The 20,786-nt window shown below is 50.4% G+C and overlaps 1 protein-coding gene across 1 annotated transcript; it reads right to left on the bottom strand.

Annotated features, from left to right (window-relative positions):
* Positions 1–70: 70 nt before the first annotated feature.
* Positions 71–16,063, bottom strand: LOC134760612 (uncharacterized). The gene is made up of 6 exons (XM_063719059.1): positions 15,985–16,063; positions 15,009–15,911; positions 13,996–14,191; positions 9,276–9,386; positions 2,695–2,872; positions 71–2,526 (listed from the first exon to the last, which is right to left on the bottom strand). Exons 1-3 carry the CDS (start codon positions 16,061–16,063, stop codon positions 14,178–14,180), a joined length of 996 nt encoding a protein of 331 aa, XP_063575129.1. The 3' UTR covers positions 71–2,526; positions 2,695–2,872; positions 9,276–9,386; positions 13,996–14,177.
* Between the last annotated feature and the right edge of the window lie 4,723 nt (positions 16,064–20,786).

The following is a 20,786-nucleotide window of genomic DNA, read 5'->3' as shown; positions in this document are numbered from 1 at the left end:
ATTATATTTTGATAATGCCCCACAAGTTATGAAGGTAATTTCTACTGAATATGTATATTTAAATTTTGCATTTCTCTATTGAGCACCAACGATTTATTGGAACTGATTTCAATTAGGAATTTAGGGATATATAAGAACCAATTAAAGTTGTCCATACTTATCTTTGATGTGGGATAGTTAAAAAGATACAAAAAATGGGTTTTGGTGATATTTTATCATGGTTATTTAGCTTAAAATACACGTATAAAGTCACGTGTCTTCCATTTTTCTCTTTTGCCTTTTAGCTGCTGTTTTCCTGTCTCTGACATGTTGGCTGCTCAGAAACTGCTCTCTGGGCAGTGATTGGGGAACAGGGTATTCAGGTTCACTAAAGGCTCAATTTTCCATTGATAGAATATCAGTGTCCATGAATGAAGACTGCAAGCACAGCAAAGACGCCCATATTGAATGTTCCCTTAAATTGCTTTTCTTTGGAGACAATTCTAAACATGAAGTGTTATAGAGGGCCCAGGAAACATTTGAGCCCACCTGACCCTGTGATGAATCTTGGAACTTCCTTCTCTTGAATACATTCTTAGTAGTAGCTTCTTGGCATTTTCAAAAAAAGGAAAAAAAAATGTGGCATAGATAGCTTATTACTGTGATTAGTTTTTTCAGGTGAGTTTTTTGATAAAATATTTGTGAAGTGGCCTCATGGTTTCATTTGATGATTCACTCTTATACTTTCCTTATCTTGAATAAAATCCCATTCATTTTCTTTTTAAAACTTTAGCTTCTGTAAAGGTTTCCAGATCCTGATGTTGATGTTAATGTTCATGTGCAGAAAAAGAACCAAGGCATAGCACCTCTAGAAATTTCAGAAGGCAGTGGTACCTGCTGTGTCCCAACATTACGCTGATTCTCTTCTCTGCAGCATTGTGGGTGTACATACACCAGAGGACAGAAGCTCCTCAGATGCCTGGGCACGTGCCTCCGTGAAGCTGCTGTGGGGAAAGGAAGCCACAGACAATAAAGACAACTTAAGCTGATGAAAATCAGCACACAGCCCCACTGGTTCAGATTTCTAATGCAGAATGCCAGATTCTAAATTATCTTTTGACACTTAAAAATTGGGAGGAAGAGTCATCCAGGCACAGATGGCTAGGGCCCTTGTCCATTAGACTACAGCATTATGAGACATTGCTTATCTTACTCTTTGAACCTTTTCTGTGACGAGTTAAAAAAAAAAAAAAGTTAATTCCTATCCCCTTCCAGAACTCAAGAAAAGCGCCTCTTCTGAGGTTGGGTGCCGTGGCTCATATCTGTAATCCCAATAGGCCAAGGCGGGAGGATCACCTGAGCCCTAGGAATTCAAGACCAACCTGGGCAATATAGCGAGACTTTGTCTCTACAAAAAAAAAAAAAAAAAAATTAAAAATTAGCTGGGTGTGGTGGTGCACACCTATAGCCCCAGCTACTCAGGAGGCTGAGGTAGAGGATTGCTTGAGCTCTGGAGGTCAAGGCTGCAGTTAGCTGTGATCGCATCACTGCACTCCAGCCAGGGCAACAGAGTAAGACCTTCTCTCTAAACAACAAAAAAGGAAACCTCCTATAGAGCACCAATGCAAAGGTGTCCTCGATTTTGGTATTTGTGCATGAATACAGACCATGAGCAAAAGCCTCACCATCTTTCCAGCATAAGAGCTAAGTAAATCAAATACTCTGGTTCATTCAGCCTTTGCTGCATTGATATAGTGCAGTGGTTAAGAGCTTGGGCTTAAATCCCGGCTGTGCAGCTTTCTCCCTGTGAAAGTTGCTTAACCCCTCTGTGCCTTATTTTATTCATCTGTAAAATGGGGATAAAAGTGCCTACTTCATAAGGATGTTATAATGACTAAAATAGATAATACATAGAAAGTTCTTAGAACAGCTTCTGGCATTCAGTAAATGTCAGGTATTTATCAGAGCAGTAGGCAGAAATACTGTCAACACATCATGAGCCTTTGTGATGGCAGTTAAACAGCTGGAATCTTGTAGGTCAGGTGCTAGCTGGCATGGCTCGGGAACCTGGATCAGAAAGATAAGCAGCAGTGAGGGAGAGGTGCTGCTGCAGGACCTCTCTATCCTACTAGGAACAGCCCTCTGTCTAGCCCCCACGGGTCCCTCCCAGGAAAGAGAAGGGACTAGAAGTGGGAGAGGCCACACACACTCAACAGGGGAGTAGGAACCCCCTTCTTGGTTCTGCCTTATGACCCATTCCTGAGAGCCAGTCTTCAGGAATCACATCTCCAGCTTGCACACGCTCAGGAATTACTCCTGGTTTTGAAGGGCAACTCCTCTACTTAATGACTACACCCTTGGGCAATCACTTGACCACTTATCTGGAAAGGGATACCAGCACCGCACACAGTTGTTCAGGAGTAGCTCCTGCTCAGAGCCTGGCATAGAGAGAGGGGCTCAGTGACAGATGGTGCCTCTTGTTACACTTTTCCTGGGTCTTCTCCTGGGGCTAGAATTTCTCTGCTTCTTCTCATTGGAGTAAGATCCCTAGAGTGGGATATTGGAGAATGTCTGTCTTGTTCTAGTACGCACCTTGAGTCCTCAAGCCTAGGCTGAAGGGATCCTCAGCTCCAGGAACATGGACATTATATTAGGGGTGGGGCCAAAGTCTTGGAAGATGAGCTCTCATTCAATTACCATTTCCGTCCAACACACCTGAGCACCACAACACCGTAGCCCGCAGCCGTGGCTCACGGGACTCATCGGGGAAGAATGTGGTGGCGGTGCAGCCTCTCTCCAGGCATACTGCGTGAAAAAGCCCCTCCTTGAGAATGATTGCTTTACAGTCTCCGCCATGACCAGCCAGGATTTGCTGCAGGAATGCAGGAAAGTCCTATTAATAAAATGCAATCACATTAGTGGGTCAAATAAGAAAATACAAATGGTCATTTTTATGGATGCTGGAAGAGTGATGAAATGCAGTATCCTTTTCTGATCAAAATTATTTTTAAAAAAGAATTCAAAAAGATAATTCATTAGCATAATGAAATATACCTATCTTAATAGGGACTTCCCTAAAAGACTCAGAACCAAGACAAGCAAGAATGATATCACCAATATTACCTAATACTGTACAAGAATTAATGGCCAATGTGATTCGATAAACCAAAAATCAAAATTTTCAAAGTTTTTTTTTTCAAAAAGAGGTTCCAAATTATCATTATTTGCAGAAAACCAGTCTAAGTGATTGGATTCACAAATCCTTGTGTGCAGAAAACCAAGAAAGTAATAAAACCAAAATTCAGAAAGTAATTAAACCAATATTCAGAAAGTAATAAAACCAATAAAAGTTCTGTAAGGCAGCTGGTTACAAAGTAAATATACCAAATCAGTAGCTCTTCTATATATCAGCAATAACCAATTCGATTTTTAATAAAAATTTTAATAATAAAAATACCTGAGAATAAATTTAACCAAGCTTATGCAAGAATTCTGAGGAAAAAAATAAAAAGTTTTACCAGTGGTCATAAAAGAAGATTTTTTTAAATGAGAAGATATATTACTAGACTGAAGGACTCAATCTATTAAAAGGCTACTTTTCTCCAAATCTATACATTTCATAAAATTCCCATCAAAATTAGAATTTTTTAAAGGACAAAATGATTTTTTTTTTTTTTTGAGACAGAATCTCACTCTGTCACCCAGGCTAGAGTGCAGTCATATTATCTTGGCTCATTGCAACCTCTGCTCATGGATTCAAGCAATTCTTATGCCTCAGCCTCCCAAGTAGCTGGGATTACAGGTGTGTGCCACCACACCTGGCTAATTTAAGGACTAAATGATTCTAAAGGTCATCTGGAAAAGTGAAAACAAAAATTCAAGCCAGGAATCAGGCTTACAGCTACCACACTGTGGGGGAAAAGAGAAATTTCTCCCCCAATTAGTGTGCATTTTTCAACCTTTAAAAATCCATGCTTTTGTTTTTTAAATAAAAATCCATCTCCCATTCTCATTCCAGTCATACTCCATCCTGTCTTTCCCACTGAATGCTACTATGAATCCTGGACCACAGGCAGCAGCAGCTAGCTCTGAAAACAAAGTGGTAGCAGGAAGATCCGGGAAGGAAAAGAGAACTCGAAACACCACCAAAGTGGCAGTAAGTCTGCCGTTTTATTCCCCCTCTGGGGTCTCCTGGCCTGGACTCAAAGATGAAACAAAACCTGGAATTGCGTACCAGATGCAGATAGAAAGAGCTCTGAGCCTCTGTTTCTGACCCTAGGAGAGAGCGAAGCACCCTTACAGGTCAGCGAAAGTGGGGAAATCCTGTGTTTGCTGTCTCTTTTCTCCCCACACCAGCCCCTAGGCAATCTCACTGCAGCAGTGGCAGCCAGGCAGGTGCCTAGAACTTCAAGGGAAGGAAACTCATCTCTCTGCCAGGGGAAGAATGGTCCCAACAGCAAGGGAGTCGTGCCCATGGCTTTTTTCTCTCTACACAACCTTCCATGCTTGGCCGTGGAGGCAGACAGTTGCAGAAACTGTAGGGCAGAGCAGTACAGTTAAAACCCTGACTTTCTAGCCAGGGGACCGGAAAGAGGGACCCCTGAGACTGTAAAGTGTTGAGATTTCAGAGAGGAGGGAACGCAAGAAGGCAATACCCTAAAGTTGTATGTGAACTCCTGGGCTCATGCCCAGGCATTCCATGTGTGGATCTGACCAAAGGCTTTGAGAACTGAACCGTGGGACAAGCCACTGTCCAGTCTCGTACCCGCCACTGGGTGGCGCACACACGGGACGGATCTGAACAGCGCGGCAAAGGCTCTGAAGCTTAATTGACATTGAACCACAACCCGCAGGAGGCAGGTGGGAACTTGTGGACTGAACCTAACCAGGACGATTGCCTGCCAAAGCAAAAACACAGGCTTCCAACATGGCCCAGATTCTCATAACACAAAATTAGAATGTTCAGGATACCGTCCATAACTACTTGACATGTAGAGAACAGAGAGAACCTTAATTTCCTGAAGACACCCCTGGGCTCAAGGGATCTTCCCACCTCAGCCTCCCGAGTAGCTGGGATTACAGGTGCGTGCCACCACGCCCGGCTAATTTTGTATTTTTAGTAGCGACGGGGTTTCTCCACATTGGTCAGGCTGGTTTCTACATTTCACGTGAAGCACTAAATATATAATCCTAAATAGACTATGAAAACCTAGGTGTTTTGTAATCCCTAAAGCAACTACATTTTCAACTTACACAAAAAGATCTGGTTTAAAAAATCAGTGAATTAAAATGGAATTCAAAAAAATTCAAATAATCCAAAGAAAGGCAGGAAAAGTCAAAACAGGAATGAAAAACACAGGGAAAAATAGAGAACAAATAGAAAACAAACAATAAAATATTAAATGTAAATCCAAACATACCAACGATTATATTAAATTTAAAAAGATGAAATATGCTAATAAAAAGACAGAGATTGTTGAATGTAAAAAACTAACGAACAAAAAACCCAACACTCAACTATATGTGTCTAAGAAACTCATTTTAAGCAAATAGTATAGATTAAAAATGAAAGGACAAAAGAGAAAGATATATCATACAAATAATAATCAAAAGAAATCTGGAGTAGTTATATACCATCAGACAAAACAGACTTCAGAGCAAGGAAATTTACCAAGGATAGAGAGGGATATTACATAATGATAACAAGGTCAATTTTCAAAGAAAACATTAACAATCCTAAGCATCTATGTACCTAACAACAGAGCTTCAAAATCCATGAGGCAAAACCTGACAGAACTGAAAAGAGAAATGGCAAATCAGCAATTACAGTTGGAGACTCCAACCTGCCTTTCTCAGTAATCCCTAGAACAAATAGATCACATTCTGGATCATAAAACAACAATTTTTTTTCTTTTTTAGACAGGGTATTGCTCTGCTGCCCAGGCTGTAGTACAGTAGTGCAATCTCAGCTCACTGCAGCCCAACTTCATGGGCTCAAACGGTCCTCCCACCTTAGCCTCCCGAGTAGCTGGGACCACAGGCTTGTGCCACCACACCTGGGTAATTTTTGTATTTATGGTAGAGATGGGGTTTCGCTATGTTGCCCAGGCTGGTCTCGAACTCCTGACCTCAAATGATCCACCCGCCTTGGCCTCCCAAAAGTGCTGGGATTACAGGCATGAGCCACCGCTCCAAGCCCATAAAACCAACCTTAACAAATTTAAAAGAATAGAAATAACACAAAGCAAGGTCTGTGAGCATAATGGAATTAAACCAGAGATCGATAACTGACAAAAATCTCTAAATACTTGGAAATTAAATAATATACTTCTAAGTAATCCATGGGTCAAAGGAGGTAGTCTCAAAGGAAATGAGGATATTAGAAAATACTTAAAATTGAACAAAAACAAAAATACAAGAAATCAAAATGTGTAGATGCAGCTAAAGAAGAGCTTAGATGGAAATTTATAGCATTTGATGCTTATTTTAGAAAAGAAGAAAGGCTCAAATCAACAATCTAAACCTCAGCTTTAATAAACTAAAGAAAAAAGGGCAAAATAAACCTAAAACAAGCAGAAGGAAGGAAGTTTTGGTAAGTTAAAGAAGCCAGTCTCAAAAGGTTACATATTGTATGAACACATGACATTATGGAAAAGGCAAAGCTACAGGGACAAAAACAAATCGGTTGGTGACCAGGGATTGGGGTGAGGCAAGGATGCCACGACAGGGAAGCAGGAAGCAGTTTTGTGGGAGTGATCAAACTGTTTGGAATCTTGATTGGGGTGGGGCTACAAAACTCATAGAACAGTATACCCCCAAATAGCCTTTTTATTAAAATAATAATCTCTCATTGTTTGGAATCCTGATTGGGGTGGGGTTACAAAACTCATAGGGCAGTATACTCCCAAACAGTCTTTTTATTAAAATAATAATCTCTCTCTCACTCTCTCTCTCTCTCTGTCTCTCTTGATTTCTCACACACGCACACACGCACGCACACAATGTTTCTCACCATGCAGACTGTGTCTGTTCTCCACTGCCAACAGTATGCCAGGTATAATAAGACTAAATATGTTCTTTGGTTGAATTAAAGCCATTCATTCAAAATGAATCACTGGTACCCAAAAGATGAGGTCTAACTTACGTTTAATTATAATGGGAATAAGTAGCACTTATTGACTGCTTTTTAATTTGCCAAGTACTGCAAAAGATTCAGATGCATTATTCAAATGCATTTATAACTCTTAGATCATTCTGTTCTTTATAATGGTATATTTTGTAGCCATTTTTATTTCTTGAAATTTCAAGTCTTTTTGGTTCTTTTTGATTCTTTTGGCAAACTTTCTTAAAAGTACAAGATCCCAAGTTGCACAGGTAAATAATAGCAATGTAGCGAAATGACCACCAGATGGAGACAGAGAACACAAAGTTATTCAGACGCAAGGTTTTGCCAGAGTTGTTTCTCAGGCTCAGAAGGCACAACACTTGGCTATGAGGTTGCTCCCATTAGGACGCTGGTTCTCAAACCTGGCTGCTCATTAAAATCACCTGGGGACATTTACACTCCTGATGAACAGCCCCCTTCACCCCACCCCTGAGTTTTGTGGTCTGGAGTATGGTCTTGCCACTGAGAGTTTTAAAAGCTGCACAAGTGATTCTAGTTGCAGACCAGTTTGAGAACCACTACTTTCAAACATGCAACAGTGGAGGGCCTCAAGCTGGTGTGTTTCAGAATCATCTGGGGAATTCGTGAAAAACAGAGACTCAGGCTGTTGTAGCCTTCATTCTTTTGAGAAGCAGTGTATTCTGAAATGATGACATGCTAAACTTACAATAGTTAAAAAAAAATCAGTACTGAATCTGATACAAGGCCAGGTGTGGTGGCTCACACCTGTAATCCCAGCACTTCGGGAGGCCAAGGTGGGAGGATCGCTTGAAGCCAGGAGTTCAAGACCAGCCTGGTCAACATAGCAAGATCCCATCTCTACAAAAGAAAAATTTAAAAATTAGCTGGGCATGGTGGCACACACCTGTGGTCCCAGCTACTCGGAAGGCTGAGATGGGAGGATGGTTTGAGTCTAGGAGGTCAAGGCTGCAGTGAGCTGAGATTGTGCCACTGCACCAAGTGTGGGTGACAGAGTGAGACCCTGTCTCAATAAACAGATAAATCAGATACAGTCTCATACTAGATTCTTTTCCAAACTGGGCCAGTGGGTTTCCTCTCCAGAAAAGTACAGGCCACACATGCTGGCAGGTGCTGGAAGAGTTTCTAAAGCTGTGTTTGGTTGTTCCATTTTGGGATGTTAAGAAAAAGGCCACTCAGCCCAGTGGATTCCCAGCCTTCATGTAGTCTACTCCCCAAATTTGTTTTCACTCTCTTTTATCAAACTGTTTAAATTATTTTATTTAATTTTTAATCTTTTTTTTTTTTTTTGTAAAGATGGGGGACTTGCTATGTTGCCCAGGCTTGTCTCAAACTCCTGGTCTCAAGCCATCCTCCTGCTTTAGCCTCCCAAATTGCTGGGGTGACAGGTGTGAGGCACCGTGCCCAGACTAAATTATTGTAATATTACAGCTATTATAGATTAGGTTTCTAAATAACATTTGTTGTTTTTCCATATCATAAAAGTAATGAATCTCCATTGTGGAACATTTGGAAAAAACAAAACAAGACACACATGTAAGAAAAAATTACCTATTCTCCTACCACCTGGAGATAATCACAGTTATTTTGATATGTTTCATTACAGATTTTTTCATGATATGTGTACATGTGTGTGTGGGTATACACTCTTAAGTGTGCGCTTACACGTGCTCCAAATGTGTGTGTGTGCACATGTGCACAATCCAATCTACATCGTGGGGAATCTACAAAGTTGTGGTCACAGCGTGGAGCCAGCCCCACAGGCCTCCCCAGAGACAAGGCCCTGGACTGCCCCCAAGTCCTCCCGAAAGGGACATCTGTGGTGGTGGTAGGGCCAAGATGCCGTGAGCAGCCACCTGGAGGCCCCGAGTACTCAGCGTGAACCAGGACGTGGAGGGGGAGGGGAAGGGCAGAGTGACAACTGGTAGGAATGCTTGCTTTTCTTTCCAAGCACAAGGGACCCTTTTCTCCACCGCAGCTGACCTGATGCTTATGCCGGGAAGGAGAAGGGGCAGACTCCGTCCTCCAGTTCCCTCAGGAGGAGAAAGGGACCAAAGTGGGAGACGGGTCTGAGGTCTGAACTTGACCCTGCACCCGCATCAGTTTCTCCGGGTGGGGGCTGGGGAGGGAGGAGGCAGCCGAGGGCCCTCACCCACTGCAGGCTCTTGTGGATCATGTCTTCATCTGTGATCCTGTAGTAAGTGAGGGTTTTCTTCACGCAGTTCAGAGTGTTACAGAGAGCTTTTGTTCTAAGCTTATTTGCCTGGAGAAAGGAAAAAATGATCTTATTAGCACCAAAGGGTGTGGCAGACAGAACAATGGCCCCCAGAGATGGCCGTGTCCTAATCTCCGAAGCTGTGAATATGTTATTGACATGGCCAGGGGGAACTGAGGCTGCAGAAGGAGTTAAGGTGGTTAATTAGCTGACTTTAAAATAGGGAGATTCTCCTAGACTGTCTGGGTGGCCCAATGTGGTCACAGCATTCTCAAAAGCAGAAGAAAGGACAGAGAAGAGAAGAGTGAGATGTCACCAAGGAAGAAGGCCAGGGAGATGCAACCGGGCCGGCTGTGAAGGTGGAGGAATGGGCCACCAGCCAAGGAGGGCAGGCGGCCTCTAGAAGCTGGAAAGAGCCAGGAAATGGCTGCAGTCCCCAGGCTCCATAAGGAACGCAGCCCTGCCGACACCTTGGCATTAGCCCAGGGAGACCCCTGTTAGACTTCTAACCTGCAGAGCGGCGAGATAGTAAGTGTGTTGCTCTGAGCCTCTAAGTTTGTGGTCATTTGCTGCAGCAGCCATAGGAGGCTCATCCAAGGAGGATCCCAGCTCCAGCCCCTGGTGCCCTGGGGTGGGTTCTGCAGGACACCTGGTTTGGAACTGGAGTCTCCTTCCCAGGGCATGCCCTGCCTTTGCGGACTGTCCCCTCTGCCTGGAACCCATCCTGGCCCCGGGCATGCTCATGCAGTGGCCTCTCTGAGCTGGAATATTGCCACCACTCCTTCCTCCTGTGCCAGCGACTCTGAGCTCCGTGTCTGACTCAGTCTGATGCCCGCCACCCCAGCCTAGGTTTGGAGGTCAGGCAGCCCGGGGTTTCAATTCCAGCTCTGTGGCAGCGTCAGGTTCCCCACCGTGGAAAGGACACAGGAATCCCTCTCTCGCACTGCTTTCAGGAGCTGGTCTACAAGAAGACTGCTCTTTATAAAACACTGGGGAGAGTCCTGGGGACTTCCTACAACAGGCCCTGCCGGCTCCAGTCCCACGAGTTACAGGGTCACTGAGCTCCCGCGTTGGGCACACTTCCCTGGTTACACTCACTCTTGGCTCTCACATCCCTGAGCTCCACTTGCAGCATAAGGACATCCAGGCCTGGTGTGGGGAGCCATTTCTTCCCCAGGAGTAGGTGGTGGGGCACTGCCGTGTCTCCTACAGCCCTGCCTTCCCCGCAGAAGGTGCAATGTTCCCTTCTGGGGTGGTCCTCCTGGACTGCGGTGGGCCCCAGGCATACACATTTAGGTCCCCAAGTCAACTCAGACTCTGCCCTATGAAACTAAAAATAAAACAACACTGAAGTGTAGGATGCACAGAAGGAAGGAAGTCTAAGAAGTTCTGATTTTTCATGGCTCAAGGTCACCTTGATGCTTTTATTTAATAGCATTTTTTTCTCTCCTCTCCTAGATGCACCTGTTGTGCTGGTGCCTTAAGTGCATTTGCGGTCGGCCTCTTGGCCCATCTCTCATGGGAACGAGGATTCTGTGGTCAAATACATTGGGCAGATGCTGCCTACTTCATCCCCCTCACTGAGAGTCGAGGAGCAGCCCATCAGCACATTAAAGGCTCTGGTAAGTCCTACAGTAAAGAAACTGGTTTAACAATGTCTTCCAGTGTGATCTGACCACAGTCCTTTGTTTGCACATCATAGTAACCTCCAGCTGAGAATGCTTCTTATAAAATGCCAGCCTGGAAATTCTCCAGGGGTTTCCCCAGATCAGCAGGTAGGTAACGGTAACGCTGGAAGGCATCCCGGGTGTGGGACAGACTGGGTACTCTGCATGGAGGTGAGTGGCTGAGGTCTCCTCAGCTTGCTTGGGCTCTGAGGGGGAGCAGCAGCTGTGGGCCTCCCTGGGTGCCCCCAGCCCAGTCCAGCCCCCATCACCATAGGTGGGCACAGCTGGTGGGCAAGCCTGGGTGAAACTCCCTCACCTTCCTGGCTCCTGGCCGCAGGTGCAGCTTGACACAGTGGTGCCAGCCCATTGTGGTCCATGGGCTTCAGGTCCCAGGTAGAGAACAGCAAAGGGTGTGAATGGGAAATCGGGGAGACAGAGCTGCCAGGGCCTGCAGGTGCCTGGGCCAGCAGATGCCCTTGTCCCCTGGGTCTCCTGGCTGGGTCCATTCATGGCCCCTGTCACAGAAGCCCCTGGCCCCACATCTCCAGACAGAGGGAGTGAGGGTGGCATTGCGGTGCAATCTCCCCTCCCACAAACATCCTGGCCCAGGGCAGCTGTCATGGGGCCTCTGTCAGGACAGACTTTCTCTCCTCATCATCTTGAAAGCCAGGTGGCTCACCTTCCTCTGAGCCTCCCTCCCTACCTCGCTTTGGTCAGGCCCTTCCCTCGTCCTGACTCCCCTCCCCCATCTTCCCAGCACGGCCTCCAGAGAGGCCACGTCCCTCACCGACCCTAAATCCACATAAACCTTGGTCACCGTCCGAGACCAGGCCCTATTTCTGGCCATATTTGTCACAACTCCCAGTCAGTCCACAGAGGTCACACAAGCTGATCGGCCAGAGGGTTCCTCCACAAGATGGCACCCCTCACTCACTCTGCCTTCGGTTCCTTTAGAAAACCCAGCCAAGCGTGCAGACCCAGGGACACACAGAAGGATGGGCAGACAGGCGCTTCGCTGACCGCGGCAGCCTCTTGTTTCTGAAAACTGCATTTTTTTTCTTCTGGGCTGGAGCACAGGGCTGTAGGGGGCAGCTGTGGCATCTGTGGGGCACAGCCGGTAACCCCAGAACATTATTCAAAGATGCACCGCAAGGCCTCTATCCAGCCAGGTCAGGGAGGCAGCCTGGCTGCTCACACCAGGCTCATCTCCAAGGGAAGGCTGAGTCTCCCTCCCAGGCCGACCTCACCTTGGTTTGGCAGAGCTCTGGGGGATCAGGGGGCTCCCAACCACCTACTTCTCTGCCACTGGCAAATGGCAGAAGTTTGGGGGCCTGGCTGGCTTGGTTTCTGGGCTCAGCCCCTGTATTCACTAGCTAGGAAGTGGATGAGTACTTTTCACCCTAAGCCTCAGCTTCATCATCATCTGTGCCTCAGCCGGGCGCAGTGGCTCACACCTGTAATCTCAGCCCATGAGCGCAGGAGTTCAAGACCAGCCTGGGCAACATAGTGAGACACCGTCTCTACAAAAACTTTTAAAATTAGCTGGGTGTGGTGGCACATGTCTGTGGTCCCGGCTACTAGGGAGTCTAAGGGAGGAGGATTGCTTCAACCTGGGAGGCAGAGGCTGCAGTGAGCCATGATCGTGCCACTGCACTCCAGTCTGGACAACAGATTGAAACCGTTTCTCAAAATTAAAAAAAAAAAAAAAAAAAAAACGGGCAAGGATGTAAGAGTCCCATCTTCCCAGGGCTGGAGTGAGAGGGAGGGAGACGACGTGGACACAGGGCCTGGCAGGCAGAGCGTTTCCTCCCCTTCCCTGCATGCCAGGCCCCTGTGAGATGCCAGAGAAGTGGCTGAGGTCAGGTGGGCATACGTGAGCTGTGCCCTGCACTGTGAGGCTGCCTCTGGGACAGGGCCTGGCTCAGTGGCCCCATGTGCACCCACAGTGACATGGCTGCTCTTCCAAACCCAGCTCCCTCACCCTGGCCTCTTACCTTTCCCACCACTTGCCTGGAGTGCAGAGTTCTGGGAATCTGGTGGCCCACCCTGTGCAGGGAGTGCCTGACCACTGTGTCTTATTTTTACAATTCATATATATTTGTTTGTTGTAGCTCAAAATGTTTTCACTGGGTCCTGTCTCTTGACACATTTCACTTGCATATCTTTGGGCCACCAGAAGTTTTGGCATGTCTGTCCAGTGGCTCTGGTCGTCCCACCTCCGTACCCCAAGACACCCGTGGGGGCTAGGCTGGGGGCGCTGCCACACTGGGATGGAGTGATGCCTGCTCTGTCCTTCTGACCCCTGGACTGTGATGGGCCCTCTGCTGCCGCCTCTCCACTCCTTCACCCGGCAGGTCCCTGAGCACCCTGAACAGCCACACATTTGGCCAGAAGCAAAAAGACCAGTGGGCACTGCCTGAGGCCGTGTCACTGTGCTGCCAACGGCTTCTGTGCCCAAACAGGTGGCTTCCCTGGCCCTGACCCGGGGTTCCCACCAGTGCCTCCACCCAGCCCTCTGTGGGGCTGCCCTCCCACGAGTCTGACCTCTGTCCACAGAAGGGGGAGGGCAGGAGGCCCATTCCAGGTCAGGGAGCTGTTAGGGGGGCTCTTGGATAGACCCTCCCCAGCTAGTGAGTTGGCAAGAGACAGAAACTGAACCCATGGTTTAGGGGCGACTCCCACGGGAGGGACAGGAGGAGTAAGTCATGAGAGGAGGCCCTGGCTGGTGCTGGCACTAAGGGGATAGATGTGGGGGGGGTCTGGCTTTGAGAGGAGAGCCTCTCCCCAAAACCCCAGCCCTGCCCCTCCCTGGGCCTCTCAGATGCTGTTGCTGGTGAAGTGTTCAGGAGAGGAGATTTTGATTCTCAAGTATCATCCAGCCTGAAAAAGGAAGTTTTGACATGGGCTGCAATATGGATGAAGCCTGAAGACATTCTGCTGACTGAAAGAAGGTAGACACAAAAGCACAGATAGTGGGTGATTGCACTTACATGAGGTTCCTAGAATAGTCACATCCATGGAGAAGGAAGCAGAATGGCGGTTGCCAGGGGCCGGGGGAGGAGGAATGGGGAGCTGTTGTTTAATGGATCCAGTTTCAATCTCGCAGGATGAAGAGGCTTCTGGAGATGGGCTGCACACAGTGTGAAGGTACTGAGCATGACTGAACTGTACGCTAAAAATGGGTGGCTGGGTGGGGAGTGAAGGAGCAAAAAGAAATGGTTGAAATGGGAAATTTATATTTGTATATTTTAGCACAATAAAAAAACCCAGGAGACTCCGAGGACTGGCAGTGCTCATTGAATGCTCACAACAGCCACGTAGAGCAGGGACAATCAACCCTATTTACACATGGGCAAACAGACTGACCCTTAGAAGAGCAGACAAGCAAGGGTGCACCCCGAGGCGTCCAGCCTCCCCCAGGCCCTCCAGAGGCCTGTGCCAGTCCTGCTTCAGCTTGCCCACCCTGGGCCCCTCCCCACACCCCAGCCCCAGCTCCCCACGCCCCAGGACCCCAGCTCTTCCAGGAAATGCACCACATCCCAGTCCCTGCAAAGCTGGATTTACATAGAGAAAGAACTGGGGACTGGGGGAGCCACCATGGCTCGGGGCCTCCCATCCCCACTTCCAATGCCTGAGGGATACACCCCTAAGTGGACCCCCAAGCAAACCCCCCATCCTGGAGAGATGCGGGGTCTTCGCTCCGCGGGGCACTGGTCGTCCCCACCTTCAGCTTCCGGTGGCACATTTAATGCTAGGGAAACTCCAGGCTGGCAGCCTGCAGGCCCTGGTGAGTGCCCGGGCCCAGCGCAGACACCGCTGCTGCGCGGTGGAGGGGCCCTGGGGAAGTCTCTGCAGGACTCTCACCAGGCAAGGTCCACATCCTGGGCAGGGTGGGGTTTGACGCTGGTTTTCTGAGTGACATGGCTGAGGCCACAGCTGGGCTGGGGCTGGTGGGGTTGGGGAGGGGTCTCCCATCCCACCCCCACCCCCACCCCGTACAAACCGATTCCTCGCTGGACTGCGACCTCTTCCGGCCTCGGTTTCCCAGCCAGTCCCGGCCCTGGCCGGACATGCACCCTCGGGGGCGGGAAAAGGTCCCGGAGCGCCTGCCGGTCGGGCCTCGGCCCCGGGACTCCGGCGCTTGCCTGCTCCATGGGGCTCGGGGCTCGGTCCGGGAGGAGGGGAGTCCTTTCTGCCCCGGGACAGCGGGCGCAACCAGTGGGCAAAGGTCCGCGGCCCTGGAGAACGCCGCGGCGGGGTCCACGGACAACAGAGGAGGAACCGCTAAGGTTTTTCCAAAGGACAAGCGGCGCGGCGGTCATCCTAGTTCCTCGGCGCAGCGCGCCACCCGGGAGGCCGAACCGGCTCCAGCCCTGGGCCCCCTCCCCAGCCCGCCCCAGCCCGCCCCAGCCCGCCTCAGTCCCGACCCTCCGCTGCGGGGCCCTGCAGGAGCGGCCGGCCAGCGGGGAGCGACTACGCTGCCGGCTGCAACGCGTGTCTACCCGAGACGCAGCTCCGCCCTTCCCGGGAACAAAAGCGGCTGCCAGCGCCTGAGCTCCCAAAGGGCTGGCGGGCAGGGAGCGGGCGCCGCACCGGCTCCCCGGAGCCCAGCCCTGGAAATGGGACCCCCACAGCGGGTGCCCCCAATTTCCCAACTCTCCCGTCCGGTCGGGGGACGGGTCGGGGCCGGTGGGCAGGGCGCGGAGAGCGCACGAAGCGCTTAGGGGCTCTGCCGCCCCGCGGCGGGGGTATTGCCAAGGGAGAACGCGAAGCCGCGACGGGGAGGGACAGAGGGCACCCCGAAGCCGGGGACCGCCAAGCCGGAGCCAGTGGAGGGGCGCGAAGTCGGCGAGTTGGAAACTTACTGCAATCGTCCACTCGTAGCCTTTGGCGTCCGGCTCGTCCTCTGACGGCTTGACGGGCGGCTGCGCAGGGCTGAGACCTATGCTGGATCCTTAGACTTCCGAAGAGATGGTCGCCATCCTTGTCGTCGTGGGCGCCCGTCAGAGGGGCGGCGGCGGCCGGCGCTGGCAGTGGCTGGGCGCGCGGGGGCGTCATGGGGCAGGTCCCGCGGGAAGTGGGGCAAGTAGCCAGAGATCTGCTGGATAGGGCGGATGAGGGCGGGGCACACGTCGATGGCCACATGCTCCCGGACAAACGGTCGCCTTTTCCCCGCGCCGCCGGGGGGTCATACAGGCAGCGCTTCTCCGCCCCCGCACGGCCTGGCCCCGAGCGACCCCCGCCAGGGGCGGCCCAGCAGGCCCGGCATGGCGCGGCGGGGCCTCCGCGAAGGCCAGCGCGAGTGAGTGCCGGGGCGGGCAGGCGGGGGGGTGGGGGCGCCGGCCCAGCCCGCGGCACCCGGCAGCAACCAGGCAGCCTGAGTGTGCGGGCTGCCCAGGCAGCGTAGAGAGGAGAGAGCTGCGTGGGGCCACACTCACTCGCACTCACACCGGCGGGCACGCCGGCCTGGGACCCCGTGCGCGCACTCCCTCGGGACAAGCGGGGAGCCAGCAGGACAGGGACCCGCAGAACGCACACTCACTCACACGTTCCTGCAGGTGCCAGCACATGCTGGGCTCCTTTCGCTCTCACGGGACACACACAGGTGTGCAAGGACAATGCAAGTGCACGCTCACATGTGCAGACACGTACTGGAAGCATCCACTCGCTCACACCTGTAGGACACACACACACAAACATATGCACACATACAGAATTGGTTGAGGATGCTGTAATGCAGTACACCCCCTAATGTGCGTGCGTGCGCGCGCCCGCGCGCGCGCACACACGATCAAGGGCACCCAGGGCAGAATCTTCCATACCCCCAAGGACTCCTAACAGGATGCACAAACATGCACCCATAGAAGTAATCAGGGGACCCTGGGCACAACTCCCTCTCTTCTTCCCCATCTACCAGGACATGGAGTCACACTCCTAGGCATGTGTGGACAAGCTGCCTACACATGGGCAGGACATGTACATGCTCAACTGTACAAGGACACTGCAGGCACACTGTGCGCACACATATTCTCAGGTCACATAAACACAGCACTCTGTAACCTGGAGTCAGTCCCTTACTTGGTCAGTGAGTGGGCTGAAGCACCCACTGGGACAGGGTGGCTGAGAACCAGGACAGGGCCTGGTCAGGAGGGGTTGAAGGCAGGGCCTGGGAAGTGAGTGATGCAATGAGGTTGGGTGGTACCACCCCCCACCCAACCACCCACTGCAGGCCTCCCACATAATTGGGTCACTAAACAAATCCCAGAGGGCCTAGCCCCAGCTGTTGCCTGGCTTTCCAGAAACAGAACTCGGTTGGGAATGGCTGCTGCTTGGACATGTCTGTCCCCAGAAAGCCCTGGGCATGGATGGAGTCCTGTGTACCCTCTGGTTTCCACTGACACATTTATCTACCAACATTCTGTCCAAGTCTCCTCTTCGGAGCCCTCACCAGAATCACCCTTAATGGAGAGTCACAGGGAGAAGACGTCCACCCACGCATCAGGAGACAGGCCTGGAACAGAGCCTTCCTGCACAGCCTCAGAGGGGACCCACCCTGCTGACACCTTGATCTTGGACTCATGGCCTCCAGTGCTGCGAGATAGTAACATTCTGTTGTTGAAGATGCCCAGTCTGTGGTACTGTAAAACAGCCCTAGGAAACTAATGCAGCCTGTTAGCCCACAGATGGTGGAGAGATGGAATGCTCCATGGAGCTCCAGGCTTACTGTCTACAGCTCCCAAAGTGTGCTACGGGACCCTTGGGTGGGTGAAGTATGCAAGGTAATTTGGGGTGTTTCAAGGTGAATAATTTCAATTGACATAATAATGTATTTATCTTGCTGGGTAAATGAGGGATCCCCAACTGTTAGGAACCAGGCTATACAGCAGGTGAGCAGCCAGCCAGTGAGCAAAGCTTCATCTGTAGAAACAGCCACTTCCCATCCCTCGTATTACCACATGAGCTCTGCCTCCTGTCAGATGAGCAGTGCCATTAGATTCTCATAGGAGCGTGAACCCAACTGTGAACTGCGCATGCCAGGCGTCTAGATTGCGTGCTCCTTATGAGAACCTAATGCCTGATGATCTGTGACTGTCTCCCATCACCCCCAAGTGGGACCATGTAGTTACGGGAAAACAAGCTCAGGGCTCCCACTGATTCCACGTTATGGTGAGTTGTGTAATTATTTCAGTAAATATTACAGTGAAATAATAATAGAAATGAAGCACACAATAAATGTAATGGGCTTGAATCATCTCCACATCATCCCTTCCCCTTCTCCCGGGTCCGTGGAAGAGTTGTCTTCAAGAAAACTGGTCTCAGGTAGCAAAAAGGTTGGGAACCGCCGGTGTAAATGCTTCAAGGAATAGTTAAGCAGCTTAAGGTTTACTGCTTAACTGCTACAAAAAATACAGGTTTAAATGCTAATAAAAATGGGTGCAAATGAAAACACTCTCTTGCTGTGGTCCAAGGAGTCTTAAACATTCTATCAGAAAGATTTGCAGCTTGGAGCTGCAGCTGCCCTCCCACATCCTGTCCACTGTAACCCCTGCAACACACAAACACACATATGCACACATGCGCGCGCGCACACACACACGCACGCACGCACGCTGTGCTTCATGCCCTCACTAAGGTGGCCTGGGAGGGAATGCGTGTTTTTTTGTTTTTTTGTTTTTTGAGATGGAGTTTCACTCTTATTGCCCAGGCTGGAGTACAATGGCGAAATCTCGGCTCTCTGAAGCTTCCGCCTTCTGGCTTCAAGCGATTCTCCTGCCTCAGCCTCCCAAGTAGCTGGGATTACAGGCATGTGCCACCATGCCCGGGTAATTTTGTATTTTTAGTAGAGATGGGGTTTCTCCATGTTGGTTAGGCTGGTCTCGAACTCCCGATCTCAGGTGATCTGCCCGCTGCAGCCTTCTAAAGTGCCGGGATTACAGGCAAGAGTCACCGCACCCAACTGGGAATGTGTGCTTTTAGAAGAAATGAAGACAACTCAGGCTCCTCATTCTCCTCGTGTTTGCACAAGTGCCTTCTCCTCAGACCATGCTTCAGTCTCTTTCTTAGTTCTCCTTCTTACTGAAAGAGAGAAGCAGAGCCCCAGCATGTACCCAGCTGCTTAGGGCCCAAGCCAAGTGTGCAAGCTTCCTGGGGAGCCTAGTGAGTTGAAGGCACTGCAGACCCTCCCCAAAAGAAGCGTCAGTTTTTGATGGATCCTTGAGCCCAGGAAGGCAATAGACAAGACATCATGGTTCACTGGAAGAGACAACAAAAATGCAGTGAGGAAGGGCAGTAGTCAAAAATTTTGTGCTCCACGAGAAGGGGTTCTCAGGGCTCTAAGCAGCAGGTAGACTTTATTGCATGTGTGGTTAGGTGATGGCGACCTACAGTTTTCACTGGGAAATGGGATCAAGAGTAACTCGACCTCCTACTCATGCACGTCTCTCTCTGTTTGTGTTTTGTGTCTCTCTCCCCATCTCTCACCCTCCTTATCCTCTCAGCCTCCTCTGTCTCTCTCCCAATCTCTCTTCCTCTCTCTCTTTCCCTTCTCCTCATCTCTCTTTCTCTCTCCTTCTTTTCCAGTTCTCTCTCCCTCCTCATCTCACTGCATGCCACTGTTCAGGCTCCTGGGGCTCCACCTGGAGGGGCGGACATGGGACTCCTAGGCTAATTTTCACAGCACAAGCACAGGGCTGCAGGACCTTGGTCCACCTCCCAGCACCCTCAATGAGAGGTGTGGGGTGTGCCCGTGCTCTCTTGGGTGGGTGCCCCACGCTCCAGGAAGCAGAAACTGCAGGACAAAGCTAGTGCAAGTGACATGCCCGCATGGCTGTCAGCTTCCATCTTGGGATGTGCTGAGGCCAAAGCAGAGGACACCTGCCCAGGACCCACCCTGCACCAGGGTGGGGGTAGGGGTGGGTTTGGGGGTGGGAAGGGTGATGGGGGCAGCCACTGCAAAGCAGTCCCTGGCTGGCTTCCTGCCCTGCACCCTGTCATGCAAGGCCTCTCCTCCTGCCCCCAGCCCTGCCCCTCACCACCTCCACCCCTAGGCTGCCCAGATCCAGGCTCCAGAAGTCTCCCAGGATCCAAGAACTAAGGGCAACCACTGGGCTCCGCAGCCCCTAGTCCATGAGTCAGCCACCCCTCTGCATGCTGACAAACCTTGGCTGTCACTTATCCTCCACCCCAAACCAGCCCCAGCCCCATCTTACTGCAGGCCTGTGTGGCTGCTGGAGAGGCCGGGCTCCTTTCCTTACCCCGAGGCTGCCTGATAATGCTTTCTGGATCCTGGAGAAAACTGACCCACTATTCTCATACTGGTGCAACTTCTGCCAGTACCTCAAAACTGGACAACGTGAACTTGTCTTGTTTCTTGTCTCTTCTTGCTAGGGCTGTCATTGGGACAGTCCGAGATGGGGGTGGGGGGAGACAATGGATGAATGGATGGATGAATGGACATCCCCCCACCAGCATTGCCACCTTCTCCTAAACATAGTCCTGAGAACTCTATTTCCCGTTAAACTTCCCCCTTCCCACCCTGGTCCAGAGAAGCCCAAAGGCCAGCGCCCTCCACCCACCCTTCCTGGGGTCCACTCTACTGTCTGCTTGCCCAGATGTCTTAACCTGGCTTTACCAAGCTAGAACAGATAGCAGGGATGAGCCCCCAGCCTCTGCCAGGAAGATTTGCCAAAATGTTCTCAGTTTAGAAGCAGGGGCAGTGACGGGCCTAGGGATGACCACAGGGTTGTCACTCAAGCAGCAAGAAGGGCAAGGAGCCCTCTTT

The sequence above is a fragment of the Pongo abelii genome, chromosome 19 (genome assembly GCF_028885655.2).
Source record: "Pongo abelii isolate AG06213 chromosome 19, NHGRI_mPonAbe1-v2.0_pri, whole genome shotgun sequence".
Taxonomy (NCBI): domain Eukaryota; kingdom Metazoa; phylum Chordata; class Mammalia; order Primates; family Hominidae; genus Pongo; species Pongo abelii.
The sequence above is the reverse complement of the archived record's forward strand: the minus strand, read 5'-3'. Positions and strand labels throughout refer to the sequence as shown.